Genomic DNA, 26,306 nt, shown 5'->3' on the forward strand with positions numbered 1-26,306 from the left:
TATAGGGGTCCATAGAGGTCCATAAGGATCTATAAGAGTCCGTAAGGGCCTATAGGGATCTACAGAGATCTATAGGCATCTACAGGCATCTATAGGGGTCCGTAAGAGCCTACAGAGATCTATAAGGGCCTATAGGGATCTATGGGGGTCCACAGGGGTCTATAGGGGTCCATACAGATCTATAAGGATCCGTAAGGGCCTATAGGGGTTTATAGGGATCTATAGGGATCTACAGGCATCTATAGGCATCTATAGGGGTCCGTAGGGGCCTATAGGAGCCTACAGAGCTCTACAGGAGTCCGTAAGGGCCTATAAGGGTCTGTAAGGATCTATAAGAATCCGTAGCGGCCTACAGGCATCTACAGAGCCCTGTAGGGATCTGTAGGGATCTATAGAGCTCTATAGGGATCTACAGGGGTCCGTAGGGGCCTATAGGGGCCTATGGGGGTGTGAGGGGCCCGGCCTCCCCCACCCCTCCTCACCCACCGCTACCGCTGCCGCCGCCGCCGCCCCCGGCCCGGCGCCACTGCGCAGGCGCAAACCCCGCCCCGCGCTTGCGCAAAGCGCCCCCGCCCCTCCGCGCAGGCGCAGCCACGCCCCCCCGCCGCCGTCGCCGTGGTAACCGCGGGGCAGGAGAGGTGGTGTCTCGAGTCTCCTCCCACCCCGCGGTGGCCAATCAGAAGCGGGGACAGGGTGGGGGGGGTGGGGCTAGGCGTTCTTAAAGGGGCGACGCCACGGACGGGGACCCCCGGAGCTCTCCCCAGCCCCCCCGGGACACCCCCCCCCCCAGGCCTAAAGCCTCCTCCTGAACCCCCGAGGTCCCCGTTAGAGCCACAGAGACCCCCCCCCAGCCCCGAGGGACCCCCTTCACCCCATGGGGACCCCCCCTGAGGACCCTCTCAGTGCCACCAGGACCCCCCCACAGGGACCCCCAAACCCCAGACACCCCCCAAACACCCCCCCACCCCTGTAGGGACCCCCAAACACCCCCCCACCCCCATAAGACCCCTAAGGGACCCCCTTCACCCCATGGGAACTCCCCCAGGGATCCCCCGCACCCTTGCAATCCCCCCAACCCCTTGGGGACCCCCCCCCCCCGAGGACCCCCCAACCCCTTGGGGACACACCTCCCCCCCCCGAGGATCCCCTCAGTGCCCCTCAAACCCCCTGGGACCCACCTGCCCCCCCCGAGACACCCTGAACCCCACGGGCACCCCGGACGCCTGTGTGTGTCGCCCCCCTATTTCCTGGGAGGGGGATTCTTGTTGTTGGGGGGGGGGGTCCCCAAAACTCTCCATTTTCAACCCTTTATTCATCGCATTCTCCCGCAGGAAAGCTTACAGCCGCCGTCTGTACACGGTGCCCCACGCTGGGGGGGGTGGGGGGGCCCCCCAAGACACACCCCACCCCCCTTCCCAGCACCCCAAAATCTACCCCCCCCCCCAGCCCTTCACCCCCCCCCCCCAGCCCAGCACAAAGCACCTTTGCATAGATCGTGTTCAAAAGGAACCTATTTTACATGGGGCTGTACAGGGGGTCGGGCCCCCGCCAATGTACACGGGTAAAAAACGCCCCCCCCGGAACCACCCGGGGTCCCCCCCCGGACCCCCTCCCACCCCCCCCACCCCCCCCGACTCTGCTGGGCTCCCCTGGCTGCCAGCTCCTGCCGCAAGATGGCTGCCGGGGGCGAGGGGGCTGCCGCAGGGTGGTGTAGCTGCCGGGGGAAAGATGGCCGCCGGCTGTGACGGCCAATGGAATCGATTGGCTGCCGTGTTTCATCTCTGCCAGGGTCAAGATGGCCGCCAAGTCAGATGTCTACTGGAGTCAAGATGGCTGCCAGGTCCTATGTCTGCTGGGGTCAAGATGGCTGCCGGGTACCATGTCTGCCAGAGTCAAGATGGCCACCGGCTCCGATATCTGCTGAGGTCGAGATGGCCGCCGAGTCTCACATCTGCTGGGGTCAAGATGGCCGCTGGCTGCGACATTCACTGCGTTTCAAGATGGCCGCCGGCTACGACATCCATTGGAGTCAAGATGGCTGCTAGTTCCCACATCTGCCCTGGTCAAGATGGCCGCCCGCTCTAATGCGCACAGAGATCAAGATGGCCGCCAGCTCTGATGTCGGTTCATTCAAGATGGCCGCCAGCTCTGACGTCCGTCGGGATTGAGGTGGCTGCTGACTCTGACGTCACTTGGTTCAAGATGGCTGCTAATTCGGACATCACCGTTCGATTCAGCCACCGCTGACATCACAAAGATCACGCTTCTGACATCACTGTGTTAGAGAGGGCCGACGATTCTGACATCATCGTGCCTCAGGATAACCACCGCCTCTGACATCACTGCATGTAAGATGGCTGCTGGTTCTGACATCACCAGCTTCAAGGTGGCCACCGCCTCTGACATCACATGGACCAACATGGCTGCGGTTCTGACATCACCTAGATCAAGATGGCTGCCGCCTGTGACATCACTGCATTCAAGATAGCTGCCGCTTCTGACATCACCAACTGACATCACCAAGTTCAATACGAGTGCCCATTCTGACATCATTAGGTTCAAGACGGCCACTGCCTCTGCCAGGTCGGCCATCTTGGGGTCCTCTGGGCGGCCATTTTGGGACTTCCAGTCGGCCATCTTGGGGTCCCATTGGCCATTTTGTGCATGCACCAGGTCGGCCATCTTGGGATCGCCCCAGCGGCCATTTTGAGCAGGCCTGTCGGCCATCTTGGGGCCACCGGCTTGGCTGTTCTGAGGGGTCGTCTGGTCGGCCATCTTGAGGGCACGGTCGGCCATTCCCTGCTGAGGCGGTTCCTGTCGGCCATTTTGAGGGGGCTCGTTCAAAAGTGCCAGATCGGCCATTTTGAGGTGGTGGTGGTAGGGGCTGGTCGGCCATTTTAGGATTGCCCGTTTGATCATTTGGAAGCTGCGCCCGGTCGGCCATTTTGAGGGGGCTCAGGTCAGCCGTTTTGCGGGTGCCTGGTCGGCCATTTGGTAGCTGGTTGGTCAGCCATTTTGCAGGCACCGAATCGGCCATTTTCTACGCGCTCAGTCGGCCATTTTGTGCGCACCTGATGGGCCCATCCACCCAGACCCTCTGGGAGCGCCCTGCCGGCCATCTTGTTTCCCCCCCTCAACCGCGCCGCCCCACTCAGCCCTTCATAGGGCCCCGGTCGGCCATCTTGCCGGCCCCCTTGGGCCGCAGGGGGGCGGCCGGGGGGGTCACGTCTTGGCCTTGCGGCCGCGGACGGCCGCTGCCACCGCCGAGGGGGTGTCGGGGGGTGCTGGCGGACCCCCGGACGGGGTGGGGGCAGCAGCGGCTGAGCGGGTGTTGGCGGCGGGAGGGGCTGTGCAGCGCCGGGGGGGCTGCTGCCGCCGCCGCTGCCGCCCACGCCGCGTCGGCGGTGGAGGCCGCCGCCGACAGTGCCGGGGAGCCCCCCCGCCCCCCCTCCGGCGCCGTTTGGCTGGGGGGGGCCGCCGCCGCCCCCCCTCGTCCCCGCTCCCCCCCTCCTCCGAGGAAGGCGGGGGAGAACGCCGCCGCCGTCGGCCCGGCTCCCGCTCCAGGGGAGCCATGAGGGGGGCCCCGGGGTGCCGGCGGGTGCTGCGGGGTGCCGGGGGGGGCGAGGCGCTGCTGTCGGGGGACGCACGCTTGGGGGGCCGCCCCCGCCGCCGTTTGCCGGGGCTTTGGGGGGCCCCTGTGGCCACTGATCCCCCCCGAGCCGGCCGCCCCCGCCGCCGTTTGCTGGGAGGCTCGTGGTGGTGGCGGCGACGCGGCCCCCCCCGGCGTTTGGGGGGACGCCCCCGGCGACGTTTTGGGGGGCCAGGGCTGGCGCCAGGGCTGGGGCTGGCGCCGGGGGGGTCGTGGCGGCGACGCCGGGGTCGCCCCGGGACGGGGGTCTCCAGCACTGTGACCAAACGCCCCGGCAGCTGCCGCAGCACCTTGGCCGCCGGCCCCGGTCCCCGGCTCTGCCGGATCTCCACGTCGGCGCTGCGGCGGCGGCGGGGACCCCGCCCGGCCCCGCCCAGTCCCGCCCCACTCGCCGGCGTTTCCACCGGCCCCTCCGGTGTCACCGGCGACGCTTCCGAGGGTGCCGGGGCCGGTGGTGACGGCGCGGGCGGCGTGGCCAACGTTGGCGGCGATGCGTCCGGTTGCGCCGGCGCCGCCTGGGATGGCGGGAGAGTCACCTGGGATGGTGCCGGTGCTGGCTGTGATGTCAGCAGCACCACTTGTGATGTCACCGGTGCCGGGTGCGACGTTGGCGGTGGGGTGCTGGGCGTCACCGGCGCCTGGGATGGGACCGGGGGCGGTTGCGGCGTCACAGCGGCTGCTTTGGCAGCTGCCGGGGCTGGTTGCGACGTCAACGGGAGCGGTTGTGATGTCACTGGCGCCAACTGCAATGTCACCGGGGGTGTTTGTGACATCACCGGGGATGTTTGTGACATCACCGTGGCCGGCTGCGACGACACCGGGATCGCTTGCGACGTCACAGGGGCAGCGGGCAGGAGTGGGTCCGCATGTGACGTCACCGGGGCAGCGTGCGACGTCACCGTGTTCGCTTGTGACGTCACCGGGGCTGCTTGTGTCGTCACAGCGTTGGCTTGCGACGTCACCAGGGTGGCCGTGGCTGGAGGTGCCGGGGACCGTCGGGGGGACGTCCCCGCCCCGCGGGGGGACGTCGGCGGCGTCCGCGGCGACGTGGGGGCGGCCCGCGGCGACGTCGGCGTCGCCCGGGGCAATGTTGGCGTCGCCCGCGGGGAGGTCGGGGGGGCCCGCGGGGACGGAGGTGTCACCCGCGGGGACGCCGGCGGGGCCCGGTTGGCCGTCCCGGCGGCGCGCAGGCGCTGGCTGGCGCGGGTGCCGGGGCGCTCGGGGAGGGGCCGGGTGGGACCCCGCACCCGTCGGGGCCGTCGGGGTCCCCCAGGGCCTTCGTCACCCCCTGGGGCGGCGGCCGCCTCCTCCTCCTCCTCCTCCTGGGGGGGCAGGCGGAAGCGCCCACCCCCCTTGGCCTGGTCGATGTCCTTCCGCGCCGCTTCCACCTGCTCCTGCGTGAGCAGCACCCATGGGTGCCCCCGACCCACAGCCAGACCCACCCCCCCCCCCGCCGGGTGCACAGCAGGACACCCAGCTGCCCCCCAACCCAGACTGGGGCACCCACGGGTGCCCCCACCCCATAGTTGGGACCCTCTGGGACCCCCCCCCCCCAGCCCCCCATCCAGGCAACCCCCTACCCCATAGCAAGACCCTGAGGGGTTGCCCTCCACCCATAGGTGCCCCCCACCCCACCCATGGGTGCTCCCCCCCCACCCCAAACACCCACCTCCGCCTGCTTCAGCTCCTCCCGGCTGACGTCCTCCAGCGACGCCTCCAGGAAATTCATGGCGTAGCGCTCAATGGGCGTCAGCTGCCGTACGGCACGTCTGGGTCCCTCGAACACCGGGGTGTCCCCCCCTCCGATGCCGGGGTCCCCCCTGGACCCCCCCAAACCCCCCCCCCTTGGACCTCCCAAACTCCACCCTGGACACCTGGGTGCCCCGTAACCCGCCCCGGACACCTGGGTCCTTCCAGCTCACCAACCACCGAGGTTCTCCTGAACCTCCTGGACAATTGGGGTCCCACCAAAGCCCCCCCCCAGATCCACGGGTGCCCCCCAAAACCCCCCAGGCGTGGGTGCCCACCTGCTCGACCAGGGCGGCGATCTCCTGCTCGGCCTTGGAGAGCTCTTCCTCGGGCTCAGGGCCACCTCGCTCTTCCTCGGGGCTGAGGCTCTCGCTGAACTCGGCCAACGCTGCCACCCGCTCCGCCTGCGCCTGCGAGGCCGCCCGGATGTCCTCGGGGTCCTCCGCCCCGCAAAGTGCCTGGGGACATCATGGGGACATCAGGGACGTGGGGGACACCGGTGATTTGGGGGATACCAGGGATGTGAGGAACATCTGGGATGTGGGGGACACCAGGGACCTAGGGGACACTGGGGACATGGGGGACATCTGGGATGTAGGGGACAACCAGGGACATGAGTGACACCAACGACATGAGGGACACCAATGACGGGAGGGACGCTGGGGACATGTGGGACATCACGGACATGAGGGACATCAGGGATGTTGGGGACACCGGGGACATGGGGAACATCTGGGACATGAGGGACACCAATGACATGCGGGACATCGGGGACATGCAGGACATCTGGGATGTTGGGGACACCAGGAACATGGGGAACATCTGGGACATGAGGGACACCAATGACATGGGGCACACTGGGGACATGCAGGACATCTGGGATGTTGGGGACACCAGGAACATGGGGAACATCTAGGATGTGAGAGACATCTGGGACTTGGGGGACACCAGGAACATGGGGAACATCTGGGGCATGAGGGACACCAATGACATGGGGGACACTGGGGACATGCAGGACATCTGGGATGTTGGGGACACCAGGAACATGGGGGATATCTGGGATGTGAGAGACATCTGTGATGTTGGGGACATCTGGGACTTTGGGGACACCAGGAACATGGGGGACATCTGGGACATGGTGACCATCAGAGGTGTTGGGGACACTGTGGACATGGGGGACACCAGGCACATGGAGGACATCTGGGATGTTGGGGACATCTGGGACGTGAGAGACATCAGGGATGTAGGGGACACCAGGGACATGGGGACCATCAGGGGTGTTGGGGACATGAGGGACATTGGGGGACATCAGGGGACACAAGGGGACACAGGGGTGTGGGTGATACCAGGGATGTGGTGGACAGCAGGGGCATTGGGGACATCAGGGTACACAGGGATGTGGGGAGACACTGGGGCCACCGGGGATGCTGGGGACATCGGGGCCACCAGGAGACAAAGGACACCAGGGGACGTGAGGACACGAGGCGGCATCAGGGTGACATCGCGGGGCCGCGGGGTGACATCGGGGGGATGCGGGGTGACCTGTGGCCCCACCTGCTCGAGGATGTGGGTGCGTCGGGTGGCCGCCGGGTCCTCGTCCTCATCGGGGGGGATGTCCCCGTCCTTGTCCTTGTCCCGTTCCTTGTCCTTCTCCTTGTCCCTGTCCGGCTCCCGGCGCCCCGGTTCCTCCGGCGCCATGTCGAAGAGCTCCCGGATCGTTTGCTGCGGTGGGGGGGGTCAGTGCCAGGCCCGGACCCCAGGGACCCCCCCCAGAGACATGGGACCCCCCCGGCCACCTGGGTCCCACCCGGCTACCTGGGTCTCCCCTGGCCACCTCGGTCCCCTCTACTACCACCAAGCCCTTGAGATGTGGCTCCAAGGTGGGACCATGAGGAGGTTCCTGGAGACCTGGGTCTCCATGGTGGGGGGGGTCCAAGGGTGTCGGTGACCCGATGGCTGGGTCTCCTCTGGACACCTGGGTCCCCCCTGCCACCATCAAGCCCTTGAGATGTGGCTCCAAGGACCATGGGGAGGTTCAGAAAGACCTGGGTCCCCATGGAGGGTGTCCAAGGGTGTTGGTGACCCAACACCTGGGTGCCCTATGGACAACTGGGTCCACTCAGACACCCCCGGACACACGGGTCCCCCCTCAGACACCAGGACCCTCCATGCCACCACCAAGCCCTTGAGATGTGGCTCCAAGGTGGGACCATGAGGAGGTTCCTGGAGACCTGGGTCTCCATGGTGGGGGGGGTCCAAGGGTGTCGGTGACCCGATGGCTGGGTCTCCTCTGGACACCTGGGTCCCCCCTGCCACCATCAAGCCCTTGAGATGTGGCTCCAAGGACCATGGGGAGGTTCAGAAAGACCTGGGTCCCCATGGAGAGTGTCCAAGGGTGTTGGTGACCCAACACCTGGGTGCCCTATGGACAACTGGGTCCACTCAGACACCCCCGGACACACGGGTCCCCCCTCAGACACCAGGACCCTCCATGCCACCACCAAGCCCTTGAGATGTGGCTCCAAGGTGGGACCATGAGGAGGTTCCTGGAGACCTGGGTTTCCATGGTGGGGGGGGTCCAAGGGTGTCGGTGACCCGATGGCTGGGTCTCCTCTGGACACCTGGGTCCCCCCTGCCACCATCAAGCCCTTGAGATGTGGCTCCAAGGACCATGGGGAGGTTCAGAAAGACCTGGGTCCCCATGGAGGGCGTCCAAGGGTGTTGGTGACCCAACACCTGGGTGCCCTATGGACAACTGGGTCCACTCAGACACCCCCGGACACATGGGTCCCCCCTCAGACACCAGGACCCTCCATGCCACCACCAAGCCCTTGAGATGTGGCTCCAAGGCGGGACCATGAGGAGGTTCCTGGAGACCTGGGTCTCCATGGGAGGGTCCAAGGGTGTCAATGCCTGGACACCTGGGTCCCCTCGACACGAGTCCCCCCCTGCCACCAATCAAGCCCTTGAGATGTGCCTCCAAGGTGGGATGAGGGGGAGGTTCCTGGACACCTGGTTGCCCATGAGGAGGTCCAAGGGTGTCAGTGCCTCAACACCCGGGTCCCCCCGGCCACCTGGGTCCCCCTGGACACCAGGGTCCTCAGTTACCTGCTTGAAGTAGGCGGTGGTGAAATTCCCCCCCTCGATGGCCATATCTCCCAGCATCCTCTTCTGGTTGGCCTTCTTGAGGATGTTCTCCTCCACTGTCCTCTCGCTGATGAGCCTGAACAGGGGACAAAGTGATGGAGTGAGGTGACCACGGAGGACCCAGGCATCAGGGCGAGGACCCAGGAACGTACCGGTAGATGTGGACGTCACGGGTCTGGCCGATGCGGTGGCACCGGTCCTGGGCCTGGGCATCCATGGTGGGATTCCAGTCGCTGTCGTAGAAGACGACGGTGTCGGCACCTGCCAGGTTGACGCCGACACCGCCGCTGCGGGTCGAGAGGATGAAGCAGAAGATGCGCTTGTCGGCGTTGAAACGCTCCATCAGGGCCTGCAGGAGACACCGGAGTCCCACGTTAGGGGGTCCTGGACGTCTGGGTGTTACCTCCAGACACCTGGGTCCTCCATGAACACCTGGTTCCCCTCTGCCACCACCAAGCCCTTGAGATGTGGCTCCAAGGTGGGACGAGGGGGAGGTTCCTGGAGACCTGGGCCCCCACGGGGGGTGGTCCAAGGGTGTTGGTGCCCCCCCATGCCTTGGTCCCTCCTGGACACCTGGGTCCTCCATGGACACCTGGTTCCCCTCTGCCACCATCAAGCCCTTGAGATGTGGCTCCAAGGCGGGACCAGGGGGAGGTTCCTGGACACCCCACCCATAGCGGGGAGCAAGGGTGTCAATGTCTGGACAGCTGGGTCCTCTCAGACATGTGTGTCCTGCCCTGGACAACTGGGTCCCCTCTGCCACCATCAAGCCCTTGAGATGTGGCTCCAAGGTGGGACCAAGGGGAGGTTCCTGGAAACCTGGGTACCCATAGGGGGGTCCAAGGGTCTCAATGGACAAATGGGTCCCCCCAAACACCGGGGTCCCCCCCCGAACTCCACCAGGTTCCCCCGCACCTGGCGCTGCTCGACGCGGGTGCTGCCGTCCAGGCGCAGGTAGATGTGGCCGTGGTAGGTGAGGAAGCGCTCGAGGACGTCGAGCATCCGGGTCATCTGGGTGAAGATGAGGACGCGGTGGGCCCCCGCCTTCAGGCGCCGCAGCAGCACGTCCAGCGTCTGCAGCTTCCCTGGGGGGGGACGCCGGTGTCACCGGGGGCCACCGCCAAGGGGGAGGGGCAGGGTGACCCCCCCACGCTTTGGGATGGAGGTGGTTGGGGCGGGGTTGTGGGGACATCAACGGGGACATCAATGGGGACATTGCCAGGGACATGGGGACATCAGTGTGGCCATGAGGACGTCATAGGGACATCATTAGGAACATGGGGACACAGCTAGGGAGGCGGAAACATCAAGGGGGACAACACTAGGGACGTGGGGACATCGACGTGGCCATGGGGACATCATTAGGAACATGGGGACATCACTGTGGCCATGGGGACATCAACGTGGCCACGGGGACATCACAAGGACAATACTAGCGCCATGAGAATGTCAGTATGGCCATGGGGACATCGTTATGGCCATGAGAACATCATGGGAACATCATTAGGAACATGGGGACACAGCTGGGGACATGGAGACATCAATGGGGACATTGCCCAGGGACATGGGGACATCAGTGTGGCCATGGGGACAATGCTAGAGACATGGGGACATCACTGGGGCCATGAGGACATCACGGGGACATCATTAGGAACATGGGGACACAGCTGGGGACATGGGGACATGATTGTGGCCATGAGGACATCATGGGGACGTCGTTAGGAACACGGGGACACGGCTGGGGACACGGGGTCATTAATGGGCACGTGAGAACATCTGTGTGGACATGGGGACATCACTCAGGGCATTGTTGAGCACACAGCTGGGGACATCATTAGGAACATGGGGACATTGGTGGGGACACGGGGTCAGACCAGGGCCATCGGGGGGGGGGACATGAGGTTGGTACTAGCGACATGGGGACATCAGGGACTGATGTCCCCAAGGCCCCTGGTGTTCCCAGTGTCCTTGATGTCCCCAAGGTTCCCAATGTCCCCACCACTCTTGATGTCCCTGATATCCCCGGTGCCCCTGATGTTCCCGATGTCCCCCAGACCCCCAAGGTCCCTGGTGTCCCCAAGGCCCCTGGTGTCCCCGATGTCCCCGATGTCCCCAAGGTCCCCACCACTCTTGATGTCCCCAGTGTCCCTGGTGGTCCCAGTGCCCCTGATGTCCCCGGTATCCCTGGTGCCCCCCGGTGCCCATGACGTCCCCAAGGTCCCTGATGTTCCCAATGTCCCTGATGTCCCCACCACTCTTCATGCCTCTGATGTCCCTGGTGCCCCCGATGTCCCCCATGTCTCCAAGACGCCCAAGGCCCCTGGTGTCCCTGATGTCCCTGGTACCCCTGATGTCCCCAAGGTCCCCACCACCCCTGATGTCCCCGATGTCCCTGGTGCCCCCAGTGTTCCCAATGTCCCCAAGGTCCCCGATGTCCCTGGTGTCCCCAATGTCCCCCATGTCCCCAAGACCCCTGATGTCCCCGATGTCCCCACCACTCTTGATGTCCCTGATGTCCCTGGTGCCCCCGATGTTCCCAGTGTCCCTAAGACCCCCAAGGCCCCTGGTGTCCCCGATGTCCCTGGTACCCCCAATGTCCCCAAGGTCCCCGATGTCCCCACCACCCCTGATGTCCCCCATGTCCCCGGTGCCCCCAGTGTCCCCGATGTCCCCCAGGTCCCCAATGTCCCCACCACTCCTGATGTCCCCAAGGTCCCTGATGTCCCTGGTACCCCCAATGTCCCCAAGGTCCCCACCACCCCTGACGTCCCCGATGTCCCCGGTACCCCTGATGTCCCCGATGTCCCCACCACTCTTGAGATCGCTGATGTCCCTGGTGCCCCCGATGTTCCCGACGTCCCCCAGGTCCCCAATGTCCCCACCAATCCTGATGTCCCCCATGTTCCCAAGGTCCCTGGTACCCGCAATGTCCCCAAGGTCCCCACCACCCCTGACGTCCCCGATGTCCCTGGTACCCTTGATGTCTCCACCACTCTTGAGATCCCTGATGTCCCTGGTACCCCTGATGTCCCCACCACTCCTGATGTCCCCAAGGTCCCCAATGTCCCTGATGTCCCTGGTACCCCGATGTCCCCACCACTCCTGATGTCCCCAAGGTCCCCAATGTCCCTGATGTCCCTGGTACCCCGATGTCCCCAAGGTCCCCACGACCCTTGAGATCCCTGATGTCCCTGGTGCCCCTGATGTTCCCGATGTCCCCACCACTCCTGATGTCCCCAAGGTCCCCAATGTCCCTGATGGCCCTGGTACCCCGATGTCCCCAAGGTCCCCACCACCCCTGATGTCCCCGATGTCCCCACCACTCTTGAGATCCCTGATGTCCCTGGTGCCCCTGATGTTCCCGATGTCCCCAAGCTCCCTGATGTCCCCGGTACCCTGATGTCCCCAAGGTCCCCACCACCCCTGATGTCCCCGACGTCCCTGATGTCCCTGGTACCCCGATGTCCCCAAGGTCCCCACCACCCCTGACATCCCCGACGTCCCCGATACCCCCGATGTCCCCCCGGTCCCCAACGTCCCCACGGCTCCCGATATCCCCGATGTCCCCGGTTGTCCCCAAACCCCCTGATGTCCCCGATGTCCCCACGTACCGCAGTCGTACTGGATGAGGCGCAGGTCGGGGAAGTGGGTGCGCATGCTGCGCAGCACCCGGTGCAACGCTCGCCCGCGGGGCGCCAGCTCCTCCCGCAGCCGCTGCTCCAGCTGCGCCCGTTGGCGCAGGCGCCAGGGTGGGGGGCGGCAGCTGTGCAGGGCCACCCCCCGCGCCTCCACCGGCGGCAGCACGAAGATGAACCTATGGGTGGGGGGGGGGGGTTGCGGATAATTTTTGGGGGGGGGACACACGACACGCCCCAGCCCGGGCACCCAAGACCCCTCCCCAGACACCCACGTGTTGTGTCGTCGTCGTCCGTCCCCCCCCAAAATCCTGGACCACCCACCCCAAGCCCCCTGGGTCCCTCCCTGAATGGCTGGGTACCCCCCCGCCCCAGACACCTGGGTGCCCCTCCTCGACACCCGGGTGCCCCTCCTCGACACCCGGGTGCCCCCCCCAGACACCTGGGTGCCCCCCGAAAGCCCTGGACCCCCAGACCCCTCCCCGGACACCCATGTTCTTCCCCCCTAAAAATTCTGGAAACCGCCCCCCCCCCCCCCAAACCCTCTGGGTCCCTCCCCAAATGCCTGGGTGTCCCCTCCAACACGTGGGTGTCCCCCCCCAGACACCTGGGTGCCCCCCAAATCCCCTGGACACCCATGTTCCCCCCCCCAAAATATCTGGGACCCCCAAAAAATCCTGGAACCCCCCTAAAACCCTCTGGGTCCCTCCCCAAAAGCCTGGGTGCCCCCCCCTGACACCTGGGTACCCCCCCAGACACCTGGGTGCCCCCCAAACCCCTGGACCCCCAGACCCCCCCACGTTCCCCCCCCCCCCCAAGCACCTGATGCCCCCAAAAAATCCTGCTCCCCCCCAAAAAAAAACCCCTTGGACCTCCCCAAAACCCCTTGGGCCCCCCCAAACCCCCTGGATCCCCCCAAACACTTGGGTCCCCCAAACCCCATGGCCCCTCCTTGGACCCCCCCAAACCCCCCAGCCCCCTGGGTCCCCCCAAAACCCCTGCCCCCCCCCCCCAAACCCTTTCCGCCCCCAAAACCCCTGGCTCCCTCCTTGGACCCCCCCAAAACCCCTTGGACCCCCCAAACCCCCTGGATCCCCCCAACACCTGGGTCCCCCCAAACCCCTTTACCCCCCCCCAAACCTCTTCTTGGATTCCCCCCCAAAACCCCTTGGACCCCCCCAAACCCCCTGAACCGCTCCCCACCCACCCACCTAGACCCCCCCCCAAAAAAACTCTTGGGGACCCCCCCCCCACCCCGTTACCTGTCCAGGAGGGGCTGGAGCTGGCGCAGGCGTTGCGGGGGGGCGAGGACGGCTCGAGCCAGGGCTCCCCCCGGGGGGGGCGTGGGGGGGGGGCCGGGTGCAGAGCCCCAAAACTTCGCTGCCGTAGACGGGGGCCAGCCCGCAGCGCAGCTCGTTCAGCCGCAGCAGCCGCTCCAGCCGCTCCGCGCGGCCCCTCCCCCGCTTCGCCTCCAGGGACTCCTGGGGTGGGGGTGGGTGGGGGGGGTGGGTGGGGGTCGACACCCCCCCCCCCGGTACCCCCAGACCCCCTCCCCCCGTACCCCCATCCCAGGGTGGCTCCTCCCCCGCTGCATCTCGGGGGGGGGAAGGGCCCCCCCCAGCACCCCAATTTCCCCTCCCCCCCCCCCCCGACCATCCCCTCCAGCACCCTAAGTGGGGGAGGGGCGTGACCCTCTCCTCGGGTGTCACCCAGGACCCCCCCCTCCCCCCATCACCCCCCCCATCATTGGGGACCCCCCCCACCCATGGGTGCCCCCCAAATCCCCCCTTACCCCCCCTTCGAGACCCCTTGGTGCCCCCCCCACCCATGGGTGCCCCCCAAATCCCCCCTTACCCCCCCTCGAGACCCCTTGGTGCCCCCCCCACCCATGGGTGCCCCCCAAATCCCCCCTTACCCCCCGCTTCGAGACCCCTTGGTGCCCCCCCCCACCCATGGGTGCCCCCCAAATCCCCCCTTACCCCCCCTTTGAGACCCCTTGGTGCCCCCCCCATACCCCTTCCCCCCCCCTGCACAGAGACCTCTCAGCGCCCCCCCCCCCCCACCCATGGGTGCTTACCAGGTAGAAGGGGGAGCGCGGAGGGGGTGGGGGCTGGCGGCGGGGGGGCGGCCGGGGTGGGGTGGGTGCTGGGGGGGGGCTGGGCCCCCCCGGCCCCTCGGGTTCCTCTCGAGGGGGGGCAGCGGCGGGGGGGGCCGGGGGGGCCCCCAGGGGGGCGGCGGCGGCAGCGGCGGGAGGGGGGGCGGTGGGTGCTGTGGGTGCTGCGGGGGAGGGGAGGAAGAAGGGGGTCAGTGGGGGGGGGAGGGGGGGGCTGGGACACCCGTGGGGGGCAGCCAGGAGGGCACCCCATAGCGGGGGGGGGAAACACCCAGGGGTGGGTGGGGGGCACCCATGGGTTTAAAGGGGGCACCCTGGGCCATGGAGGGCACCCATGGGTGCAGGGGGGCACCCAGGGATGGGTGGGGTCACCCATGGGTGCAGGGGGGCACCCAGGGTCCCGGGGACAGAGCCCCATCATGGGAAGGGGGGGGCCCAGGGGGCACCCAAAGGTGCAGGGGGGCACCCAGGGATGTAGGGGAGCACCCGTGGGTGCAGGGGAGGCACCCAAAAGTACGTGAGGCACCCAGAATCGTGCTGAGGCAGCCCCAGCATGGCAGAGGGGGCCCAGGGGGCACCCATGGGTGCAGGGGGGCCACAGGAAGACCCCCCCCCAAGGTGGAGGGGGGCACCCATGGGTGCAGGGCGGCACCCAATGGCATGTGGGGCACCCAGGGCTGTGGGGAGGGAGCCCCAGCTTGGGGGGGGGGGGGGGGGGCCCTGGGGGCACCCATGGGTGCAGGGGGGCACCCAGGCCCACGTAGGCGGTACAGGACACCCCCCCCATAGGTAGGGGGGGCACCCATGGGTGCTGGGGGAGGGGCAGACACTCACCCATCAGTTCGGGTCCGGCGGCGGTCGCGGCGCCGGCGGTCGGGGGCCCGGCGGGGGGGGGGCGCGGGCAGCACCCGCAGCAGGGGCCGCCCCGGGGGTGGCGCGGGGGGTCGGGGTGCGGGTGGGGGTGCCGGGGGGGGCGCCGGGGGTGCCGCCAGCCCGTCGCGGGGTGCCTGACGCACCACGATCTTCACCACCCCCCGCTGTTCACCAGTGGCGTCGGCACTGGGTGGGGGGGGGGGGAAACGCCCGTTAGACCCCCCCCCCCGAAACCCGAGGGGGGGCACCCGAGGGGGTTCTGGGAGGGTCCCAGGAGCACCCAGGGGGGAACCAGGGGGGTAAAAGGTACCCAAAGGGGTCCTGAAGGGGGTCAGGAGCACCCATGGGTGTCCTGGGGGGTTCTAGGGGCACCCAAAGGGATCCTGGGGGGATTTAGGGGCACCCATGGGTGTCCTGGGGGCACCCAGGGAGGTTCTAGGGGCACCCAAAGGGGTCTGGGGGGTGTGGGGAGGGGCTAGGGGCACCCAAAAGGGTCCGGGGGGGGTTAGGGGCACCCAATGGGTGTCCTGGGGGTCCTAGGGGCACCCAAAGGGGTCCTGGGGGGGTTAGAGGCACCCAATGGGGTCCTGGGGGTGTGTGGGGGCTCAGGGGCACCCAAGGGGGTCCTGGGGGGGGGTCCTAGGGGCACCCATAGATCTCGGGGGGGGGGGGGTTAAAGGCACCCAAAGGGGTCCTGGGGGGGGTTAGGGGCACCCATGGGTGTCCTGGGGCTCCTAGGGGCACCCAAGAGTCCTGGGGGCTGGGGGGGGGGGGATGTGCTCAAGGGCACCCAAGGGGGTCCTGGGGGCACCCAAAGAGATCTGAGGGGCTCAGGGGCACCCAGAGGTGGGGGGAGGGGGGTCAGGGGCACCCAGGGAGGTCCCGGTGGTTTGGGGGGGGGGCACCCAGAAACCCTCCCCCCCCCCCCCTTACCTTGGCGGTGGCGATGGGAGGCTGATGGTGGGGGGCTGGGGGGGGGTCCCAGCGGGTGGCCCCCCCGTGGGGGCCGGGGGGGCGACGGGTGCCAGCAGGGTGACCTGGGCGGGGGGGCCCAGGAGCGGGTGCTGCCCCCCAGCTGCCACCAAATGCACCACGTTCCCTGGGGGGGGGGGGGGGAAACGGGGGTGTCAGGGAGCACCCCAAAACTCCCCTACCCTCCAAAACCCCCCTGCTCCCCCAAAAACTGGGGGGGGGGCTCTTTGTCAGGGCCCCCCCATCCAGATCTGGGTGTCCCCCCCCCCAACTTTAGGGGTCCCCCCCCCACCTTTAGGGGGGTCCCCCCCATTTTGGAGATCCTCATCCCCCTTTAGGGGTGTCAAGCCCCCCCCAAACTGAAATTCCCCCCCCTCCCATTTAAAGAGATGGGGGGGGGGAGCGGGGACAACAGCAAGGGGGGGGGGGTCCCCCCGACTTACGTGGGAGGCCGCGAGGGGGGGCGAGGGCCAGGTGCCGCAGCGGGGGGCGGCCAGGGTGAGTTTGCTCCCCTGGAGCTGCCGGGTGAGGGGTTTGGCCCCCCCCGGCGTCGCCCCCCCCGGGGTCCCCCCAGGTCGCTGGGCCAGCGCTGCCAGCTGCCCGATGCTCACCACCTCGCCGGCTGCGGAGAGAGCGGGGGGGACACACACACGATGACGGAAAACGGACGTAAATTTGAGGGGACCCCCGCCTTAGGATTTAAGGGGGGGTCCCCCCCTAAAAAAATGGGGGGGGCGGGGGGAAAAGGGGGCAGGGGGTACTCACAGGGCAGACGGGCCTGCATGTCGGGGGCGAGCAGGAGGCGCTGGGGGCCGGGGCCGGGCAGGGCGTAGGCAGCCAGGGGGGGCCCCCCCTTGCCCCCCAGGGTTGGGGTAGGGGGGGGTTGGGGGGGTCGGGGGGCTCCCGCTGCGGGGGGAGAGACCAGAGGAGCAGGAGGCAGGGCTGGGGGGGGGGGAGAGAGGGAGGGGCGGGGTTAATGGGGAGGCCCCGCCCACAGGGCACAAACCCCCCCCACAGGGCACAAACCCCGCCCACAAAGTTCCCCCCCCCTTTGGGTTCAGTAGCCAGGATAAGGTGCTGGCCCCGCCCCGTTTCTAAAGCCCCGCCCACCCTGTGTTAAGCCCCACCCACAAAGCTGCTAAACCACGCCCCCATTCCCCATCAACATAATGCCCCCAAGCTCCGCCCACTTCCCCATAAAGCCCCGCCCCTCCTAAGCTCCTCCCACACATAAATCCCCACCCATTGTCCCCCCCCAAGCCCCGCCCTCTCACCGTGGGTGGAGCCAGTGGTGGGCGGAGCCAACGCAGGCAACAGGGTGGGAGGGGGCCGGGCTGGGGCCGCCAGGGCCAATCCCAGCCCCAGCCCCAGCCCCGCCCCCCCGGGGGGCAGCAAAGGGGCAGCAGCAGCAGCAGCAGGAGGAGGGGGCGGAGCCCCACTGGTAGGGGCGGGGCCTACAGTGGGAGGAGCCGGGGCAGGAGGGGCGGGGGCTAAGAGGGCGGGGCCCAGCGTCACTCCACTGGGGGCGGGGGCAACCAGCAAGGGGGCGTGGCCAGCAGGCTGGGGGGCGTGGCCAGGCGGTGGAGGGGCGTGGCCAGGCGGTGGAGGGGCGTGGCCAGGTGGTGGAGGGGCGTGGCCAGCAGGGGGGGGGGCGGGGCCGAGCGGCAGCACCCCCAGGGGCACTGGGTGCCCCCCCCCCGGGGCGGGGGCTGTTGAGCAGCAGCACCGCCCGGTTCTCCGCCTTCGGCACCGGCTGCAGCATCCTGGGGGGGGGGACACACACACACGTGTGATATGGGGGGGGGTCAAGGACCCCCAACCCATGGGCACCCTGACCCTCACCCAGGAACACCCCCCCCAGGGCACCCCAAAATCCACCAGGGTCCTGGCACCTACCCAAGGGTCTCACCTCTCCCCCCCCAGGAACCCCAAGGTCACCCGTGGTGTCCTCAAGGGTCCCACCACCAACACAGTGACGCCAAGGGGGTCCCTGGTGGCCCCAAGGTCCAACCATCACCCAGGTGTCCCCAAGGGTCCCACCAACACCCCAGCGACCCCAAAATGCCCATGGTGGCCCCAAGGTCCAACCATCACCCAGGTGTCCCCAAGGGTCCCACCACCACCCCAGCGACCCCACGGCACCCATGGTGTCCCCAAGGTCCAACCATCACCCAAGTCTCCCCAAGGCCACCCTGGTGTCCCCAAGGTCCCCATGGTGTCCCCAAGGTCCAGCCATCACCCAGGTGTCCCCAAGGGTCCCACCAACACCCCAGTGACCCCAAAATGCCCATGGTGTCCCCAAGGCCACCCTAGTGTCCCCAAGGTCACCCATGGTGGCCCCAAGGTCCAGCCATCACCCAAGTATCCCCAAGGGGGTCCCTGGTGTCCCCAAGGCCACCCATGGTGGCCCCAAGGTCCAACCATCACCCAGGTGTCCCCAAGGCCCCTCTACCATCCCAGCAACCCCACGGCACCCATGGTGTCCCCAAGGTCCATCCATCACCCAAGTCTCCCCAAGGCCACCCTGGTGTCCCCAAGGTCCATCCATCACCCAAGTCTCCCCAAGGCCACCCTGGTGTCCCCAAGGTCACCCATGGTGTCCCCAAGGTCCCCCATGGTGTCCCCAAGGTCCAGCCATCACCCAGGTGTCCCCAAGGGTCCCACCAACACCCCAGTGACCCCAAAATGCCCATGGTGTCCCCAAGGCCACCCTAGTGTCCCCAAGGTCACCCATGGTGGCCCCAAGGTCCAGCCATCACCCAAGTGTCCCCAAGGGGGTCCCTGGTGTCCCCAAGGCCACCCATGGTGGCCCCAAGGTCCAACCATCACCCAGGTGTCCCCAAGGGTCCCACCACCACCCCAGCGACCCCACGGCACCCATGGTGTCCCCAAGGTCCATCCATCACCCAAGTCTCCCCAAGGCCACCCTGGTGTCCCCAAGGTCACCCATGGTGTCCCCAAGGTCCAGCCATCACCCAGGTATCCCCAAGGGTCCCACCAATACCCCAGTGACCCCAAAATGCCCATGGTGTCCCCAAGGCCACCCAGGTGTCCCCAAGGGCCCCACCACCACCCCAGTGACCCCAAAACGCCCATGGTGTCCCCAAGGCCACCCAAAACTCCCTGGTGTCTTCAAGGCCCCTTGGTGTCCCCAAAGTCTCCACCACCACCTCAGTGACCCCAAGCCGCCCCTGGTGTCCCCAAGGCCACCCAGGTGTCCCTGTTGTCCCCCTCACCGGTTGACTTTCATGCGGACGGGTTTGGGGCGCGGTGGGGGGTCGGGGGCGGCGGCGACGTCCTCGACCAGGCGACGTGTCACCCGCCAGCGGGGCAAGAAGGTGTCGGCGGCGTAGCGGGACACCCGGCCCTCCAGGGCCACCAGATCAAACAGCCCCATGTCCACGTGCTGCGGGGACACCGTGGGGACGTCACCCGCTGTCACCCATCCCCACCGCACCCCCAAGAGCTGCCACCTCAGGGACATGGCGGTGGTGACAACGACGGGGTGGCACGTGTCACCTGGGGCCAGCTCTACGTCACCCGCGTCCCCATAAACCTGGTCACGGGGATCTTGCGCCACGGGGCTGGTCTGTCCCCATGTCCTCCATGTCCCCAGAAGTGCCACCACAGGTCACGCTGGTGGCCCTGGGTGCCGGTGACATCACCAGGGCACCCTGTGTCACCTTGGACCACCTCTACATCTCATCTTTGTCCCCATAACCCTGCTCGAGAAGACCTGGAACCCTGCACCTGGTGCCTGAGGTCCTCTACGTCCCCAAAGGTGCCACCACAAAGGTGCAAAGCCATGCTAGTGACCCCAGGTGCTGGTGACGATGACACGGTGGTCTGGGTCACATCAGGGCACCTCTACATCTCATCTTGTCCCCATAACCCTGACCAAGAAGACCTCGAACCCTTCACCTGATGGGTCTCATGTGCTCCACCTTCCCCACAAGTGCCACCACAGGGCCACCGTTGTGCCTCTACCTCCCCACAAGTGCCACCAAAACTCATGGTGGTGGCCCCGGTCCTGCTGACAACGACGTGGTGGCCAGTGCCACCCCTACATCTCACTTGCATCTCCATAACCTTGGCCAAGAAGACCTTGAACGCTTCACCTGACGGGTCCCATGTCCTCCACCTTCCCCACAAGTGCCACCACCGGGCCACCCTAGTGACCCTGGGTTCCGGTGACACCACCAAATCCCCCAACGCCACCTGGAACCATCTCCTGGTGCCCCCCAAAACCCTTCCATGGCCCAAGCCCGTCCGTTATTGTCACCTTGAAGGGATCGGGGTCGAGGGCGCGGAGGACGAGGGAAGCGGTGACGAAGCAGATGCCCTCGGTGATGAAGGGCGAGTGGACGGGTCGGGGTTCGAAGAGATCGGGGTGGTTGCACACCTTGCGGAGCTGCATCAGCACGTTGATGACGCTCATGAAGTGTCCGCTGGCCAGGGTGGCCTTGGTGCTGCCGGGAGGGGACACGGGGAGGGTGAGGGGAAGCTCTGGGTGACGCGTGGGGACGCGTGAGGACGTGCCACCCACCTGGCCTGGCCCATGAAGTCATCGTAGAGGTAGCGCTGGCGCTTGGAGAGGCGGCACTTGAGGACGTGCTCGTACTTCTTGGGCATCTGCTTCTCCACGTCCACCTTCAGCCGGCGCAGCAGGAAGGGGCGGAGCACCTGGGGGAGCAGCCAATCAGCTGCCGGAATGTTTGGGGGTTCCATCCCACGATATGGGGGTGCCCCCCCTACCCCCGACAATAAGCTGGAGTTGGGGGTGGAACCGCAGGGTGGGGGATGACCCCACCGTGGAGTTGGGGGGTGCTGGGAAATGGGGTGACCCCCAAAACAGGGGTCACCCCCAAACGGCTACACCCCAAAACGGTGTCAACCTCACCTAGCTACACCCCAAAACAGGGGTCACCCCCACCCAACTACGCCCCAAAACAGGGGTCACCCCCAACCAGCTACACCCCAAAACGGTGTCAACCTCACCCAGCTACACCCCAAAATGGGGGTCACCCCCAACCAGCTACACCCCAAAACGGTGTCAACCTCACCCAGCCACACCCCAAAATGGGGGTCACCCCCAAACAGTTACACCCCAAAACAGGGGTCACCCCCACCCAACTATGCCCCAAAACAGGGGTCACCCCCAAATAGCTACACCCCAAAACGGTGTCAACCCCACCCAGCTACACCCCAAAACAGGAGTCACTCTCACCTGCCTACACTCCCAAACAGGGGTCACCCCCAAACAGCTACACCCCAAAATGGGGGTCATCCCCAACCACCTACACCCCAAAACGGTGTCAACCCAACTACAACCCAAAATAGGCATCATCCCAAAATAGGGGTTACCCCCACGCAGCTCCACAAAAAACTAGGGTCACCCCCACACCACTACACTCAAAAACAGGCGTCACCCCCAAGCAGCTACACCCCAAAACAGGAGTCACTCCCATGCAGCTACACCCCAAAATGGTGTCAACCTCACCCAACTACACCCCAAAATGGGGGTTACCCTCATACAGCTCCACAAAAAAATGGGGTTACCCCCAACCAGCTACACCCTAAAAAAGAGACACCCCCACCCGCCTCCCCTACAATAACACTGCCATCACTCACCTACAACCCAACCCCAAGACACCCCCAACCTAGCTACATCCCAAAACAGGGACCCCCCCCCAAAAACCCTACCACCACTCACCTACAACCCAACCCAAAGACACCCCCAACCCAGCTACACCCCAAAACAGGGACACCCCCCCACAACAACACTACCATCACTCACCTACAACCCAACCCCAAGACACTCCCAACCTAGCTACACCCCAAAACAGGGACACTCCCCACAACACTACCATCGCTCACCTACAACCCAACCCCAACACCTCTCCAACCCAGCTACACCCCAAAACAGGGACACTCCCCACAACACTACCACTCACCTACAACCCAACCCCAAGACACCCCCAACCCAGCTACACCCCAAAACAGGGACACCCCACAACAACACTACCACCGCTCACCTACAACCCAACCCCAAGACACCCCCAACCCAGCTACACCCCAAAACAGGGACACCCCCCCACAACAACACTACCACTGCTCACCTACAACCCAACCCCAAGACACCCCCAACCCAGCGACACCCCAAAACAGGGACACCCCCCCCCAACACCACCATCGCTCACCTACAACCCAACCCCAACACCTCTCCAACCCGGCTACACCCCAAAACAGGGACACCCCCCCCCAACACCACCAGCGCTCACCTACAACCCCACCCCAAGACACCCCCAACCCAGCTACACCCCAAAACTGGGCGCAAACCTTTCCCTTCCCCGTCAACTCCGACCGCGTGGTTTCCCCACCCCATCGCTCCCCACAACCGGGGGTGCAGCCCGTACCCCCCCCACCTTGTGGAGGCGCTTGACGAGGCTCTCGTTGTACTCCTGGCTACCCTCGATCATCCCGGTCAGGGGGTTGGAGAACCATTCCTTGAATTCCCGGTGGGATTGGAAGACGCGGGGCATCAGGAAATGCATCAGGGACCACAGCTCCATCAGACTGTTCTGCAGCGGCGTCCCCGTCAGCAACAGCCGGCGTTGACTGTGAGGGGGGGGAACGCCCGTCAGCTCGCTAGCACCCGCTAGCACCCATGGGTGCCTCAGGGTAGGTACAGAGCGCCCAGGGGTTCCTCCACGGGAGCTACCCGCGGGCAGAGAGGATGCATGGGGTACCCTCAGGCGCCCCGGGGGGGCGATGGTGCACCCATGGGTGGCCTCAGGCAGCTACAGGGCACCCCCAGGCAGGTACAGAGCACCCATGGGTGGCCCCAGGCAGGTACGGAGCACCCCCAGGCAGGTACCGAGCGCCCATGGGTGCCCCCAGGCAGCTACAGAGCACCCTCAGGCAGGTACAGAGCACCCATGGGTGCCCCCAGGCAGCTACAGAGCACCCATGGGTGGCCCCAGGCAGCTACAGGGCACCACTAAGCAGTTACAGAGCACCCATGGGTGCCCCCAGGCAGGTACAGAACACCCATTGGTGCCCCGAGCACCCCAGGCAGTTACAGAGCACCCACGGGCACCTACAGCCGTGTGTCAGGGCACCCCCAAGCAGCAGCACCCTAAACCGGGGGTCACCCTCCACCAGCTGCACCCCACAGGACAGGCTGCACCCAATCCCCTCCCAGGGTTAGCACCCATGGGTGCCCCCCCCACCCCCCCCGGACCTGTTGAAGTTGAGCAGCGACTGCCAACGCTGAGACTTGAAGTTCTTGATGTTCTGGGCTTCATCCAAGATGAGGTACTTCCAGTTCTTCCGCCGAAAAGCTTGGTGGTCCTGCAGGACCAGCTTGTAGGAGGTGATGCAGACGTGGAAGGCGTTGGGTTTGGTCCAACCCTGGGTGGGGTGGGACAACCAGGGAGGGTCAGGGGGACCCCCTCCAAAAATCCCCCCCCCTCTCGCTCCCCCCCAAACAGGGTTGGGGTTCACCTGGCGCTTCAGCCTACGTTCCTTCTGCGCCCCGTAGTAGGTGAGGATCTTGAAGCTGGGGCACCAGCGTTTCAGCTCCATCTCCCAGTTGAGCATCACGCTGGTGGGCACGATGATGAGGTGGGGGCCCCAGCTGCCTGCGGGGAGGGGGGGCGGCGTCAGGAGGGGAAGAGGGGGCACCCGTGGGTACCCGGGGAACCCATGGGGACCTACAGAACCTATCAGGAGCCTACGGGAACCATGGGTGCTTGGGGAGCCCATGGAGACCTACAAAGCCTGCAAGGAGCCTACAGGACGTGGGTGTGCTCAGGGAATCCACGAGGATCTACAGCCCCCATAAGGACCCTACAGCACCCATGGGTGCTCAAGGAGCCCATGAGAACCTACAGATCTTATAAGGAACCTACAGCACTCATACATGTTTAGGTAACTTCATGAGAACCTACAGACCCTACAGCACCCACGGGTGCTTGAGAAGCCCATCAAAACATACAGATCCTACAAGAAACCTACAGCACCCATACGTGCTTAAGCAACTTCAGTAGAATCTACAAATCCTACAGCACCCATGGGTGCTTGAGGAGCCCATGAGAACCTACAGCCCCTTCACGAGAATCTACAAATCCTACAGCACCCGTGGGTGCTCGAGAAGCCCATAAGAACCTACAGCCCCCATAAGAAACCTATAGCACCCATATGTGCTTAAGCAACTTCAGTAGAATTCACAGACCCTACAGCACCCACGGGTGCTCAAGGAGCCCATGAGAACCTACAGATCCTGTAAGGAACCTACAGCGCTCATACATGCTTAGGCAACTTCGTGAGAACCTACAGACCCTACAGCACCCATGGGTGCTTGAGGACCCCATGAGAACCTACAGCCCCTACAAGGAATCCATAGCACCCATACGCGCTTAAAGAAGTTCACGAGAACTTACAGACCCTAACAAGGAATCTACAGGATGTGGGGGTGCTCAAGGAATCCGTGAGGATCTACAGATCCTATAAGGAATCTTCAGCACCCACGGGTGCTTGGGGAGCACCTAGATGGGCCCTAAAGTCCGTACAAAGACACCGCAGCACCCAAGAGTAACCAAAAACAACCCGGACGAGCCCTAAAGACCCTACAAAAACCCTACAAAGACACCACAGCACCCAAGGGTGCCCAAGACATCGAGCACCTCCCAAAGTCCCGGCAAAGACTGGGGTGGGTGGGGGGGGGGCACCCCTCACCCTTCTCGCAGGCGAGGTGGGCCAGGAGGGAGATGGTCTGGATGGTCTTGCCCAACCCCATCTCGTCGGCCAAGATCCCGTTGAGCTTCTTCTCGTACATGGTGACCAACCAGTCCAACCCGATGTGCTGGTACTCCCGCAGGGTGCCCCGCAGCAGGTGAGGGATGGGTGTCTTCACCTGGAGGGAGAAGGTGTAGAGGTGGTTGACCCCCTTCCCTGCAGCACCCGTGGGTGCCGGGGAGGCGGGGGAAGGGTTACCTGGGTGGTGGCCAAGGTGTAACCCTTGGGTTGGAGGCTCTCGGCGGCGGCGGCGATGTCGGTGATCTCCTTCTTGGGGGTGGGGGCGGCGGTGGGGGGCGGTGCGGCGGAGGGCAGGGGTCCCCCTGGGTGCTCTTGGGTGCCGGGGGGTGGGGAAGGGTCCTCGGGGGCGGGGGCACCCGCCTCGGTCTCCTCCTGCTCCTCTTCCTCCTCTTCTTCCTCCTCCTCTTCCTCTTCTTCTTCCTCCTCCTCGTCTTCCTCCTCCTCTTCCTCTTCTTCTTCCTCATCCTCCTCTTCATCGTCGCTCTCGGCCGCCGGCGAGTCTGGAGGGGTGGATCACGCAGATGCTGGGGGCGGGGCCGGTGGCAGCACCCATGGGTGACCCGATGGTACCCAGGGGGTGGTCTCTAGGACCCAGGGGTGGCCCTATAGCACCTATAGGTGACCCCATAGCACCCAAGGGTGGCCCCAGAGCACCCAGAGATGCTCTATAGCACCCGCGGATGGCCCTGTAGCCCTGGGGACGGCGCACAGCACCCAGGGGGAGACCCTATGGCACCCATGGGTGGCCCCGAAACAACCGAGGACGGCTCTATAGCACCCAGCCCTATGGCACCCATAGGTGGTCCTAGAACACCCATGGGTGGCCCTATGGCACCAAGGGGGGTGGGCTACAGCACCCACACCCTATGGCACCCAGGGGTGCCCGTCTCCCCCCCAGCACCCACAGGGATGGTCCCCGCCCCCCCCAGCACCCAGGGGTGCCCTCGTCGTGTGTCCCCCCCCCCCCCGCCCCTAGCACCCATGGGTGCCCCTACCTGAGCGGGTGCTGCTGCCGGGGGGGGGAGTCGCAGTCGGAGTCGGCGAAGGCGCCGGCGTATTGCTGCAGCAGCTCCTCCATCGGCAGCGCCCCTGCGGAACACGCACACGCCTGGCACACGCCTGGCACACGCGGGGTGGGGGGGAGCCGCCCTGCCCACACCTGCGGGTGGCCCCGTCTCCCCGCACACGCGTGTGTTCCTCAGGTCCTCGCGCGCACACACGCGTTCCCAGGTCCTCACGCGCGTGTCCCCGTGTCCTGGCACACGCGTGTTCAGGTCCCTGCACGTGTATCCCCGTGCTGCTGCACGTGTGTGTCGCTGTGTTCCTGCACATGTCTCCATGTTACTGC

At 65.9% G+C, this 26,306-nt stretch overlaps 1 protein-coding gene across 1 annotated transcript; it reads right to left on the reverse strand.

The window, feature by feature from the left end:
• Nucleotides 1–3,212: 3,212 nt before the first annotated feature.
• LOC129200384 (helicase SRCAP-like) lies at nucleotides 3,213–25,964 on the reverse strand. Its single transcript, XM_054811736.1, is given in 27 exon segments — nucleotides 3,213–5,043; nucleotides 5,319–5,402; nucleotides 5,677–5,856; nucleotides 6,953–7,120; nucleotides 8,507–8,621; nucleotides 8,698–8,894; nucleotides 9,461–9,630; nucleotides 12,157–12,359; nucleotides 13,443–13,499; nucleotides 13,501–13,661; nucleotides 14,258–14,457; nucleotides 15,128–15,315; nucleotides 16,100–16,265; nucleotides 16,582–16,626; nucleotides 16,629–16,760; nucleotides 16,904–17,080; nucleotides 17,413–17,731; nucleotides 17,733–17,901; nucleotides 19,375–19,544; nucleotides 20,421–20,607; nucleotides 20,685–20,821; nucleotides 22,564–22,756; nucleotides 23,382–23,551; nucleotides 23,645–23,781; nucleotides 24,878–25,055; nucleotides 25,136–25,458; nucleotides 25,954–25,964. Coding segments are annotated over 25 exon segments (5,646 nt in total). The 5' UTR covers nucleotides 24,978–25,055; nucleotides 25,136–25,458; nucleotides 25,954–25,964; the 3' UTR covers nucleotides 3,213–3,222.
• Nucleotides 25,965–26,306: the final 342 nt, after the last annotated feature.

Source organism: Grus americana, unplaced genomic scaffold, assembly GCF_028858705.1.
Source record: "Grus americana isolate bGruAme1 unplaced genomic scaffold, bGruAme1.mat H_85, whole genome shotgun sequence".
In the NCBI taxonomy this organism is placed as follows: domain Eukaryota; kingdom Metazoa; phylum Chordata; class Aves; order Gruiformes; family Gruidae; genus Grus; species Grus americana.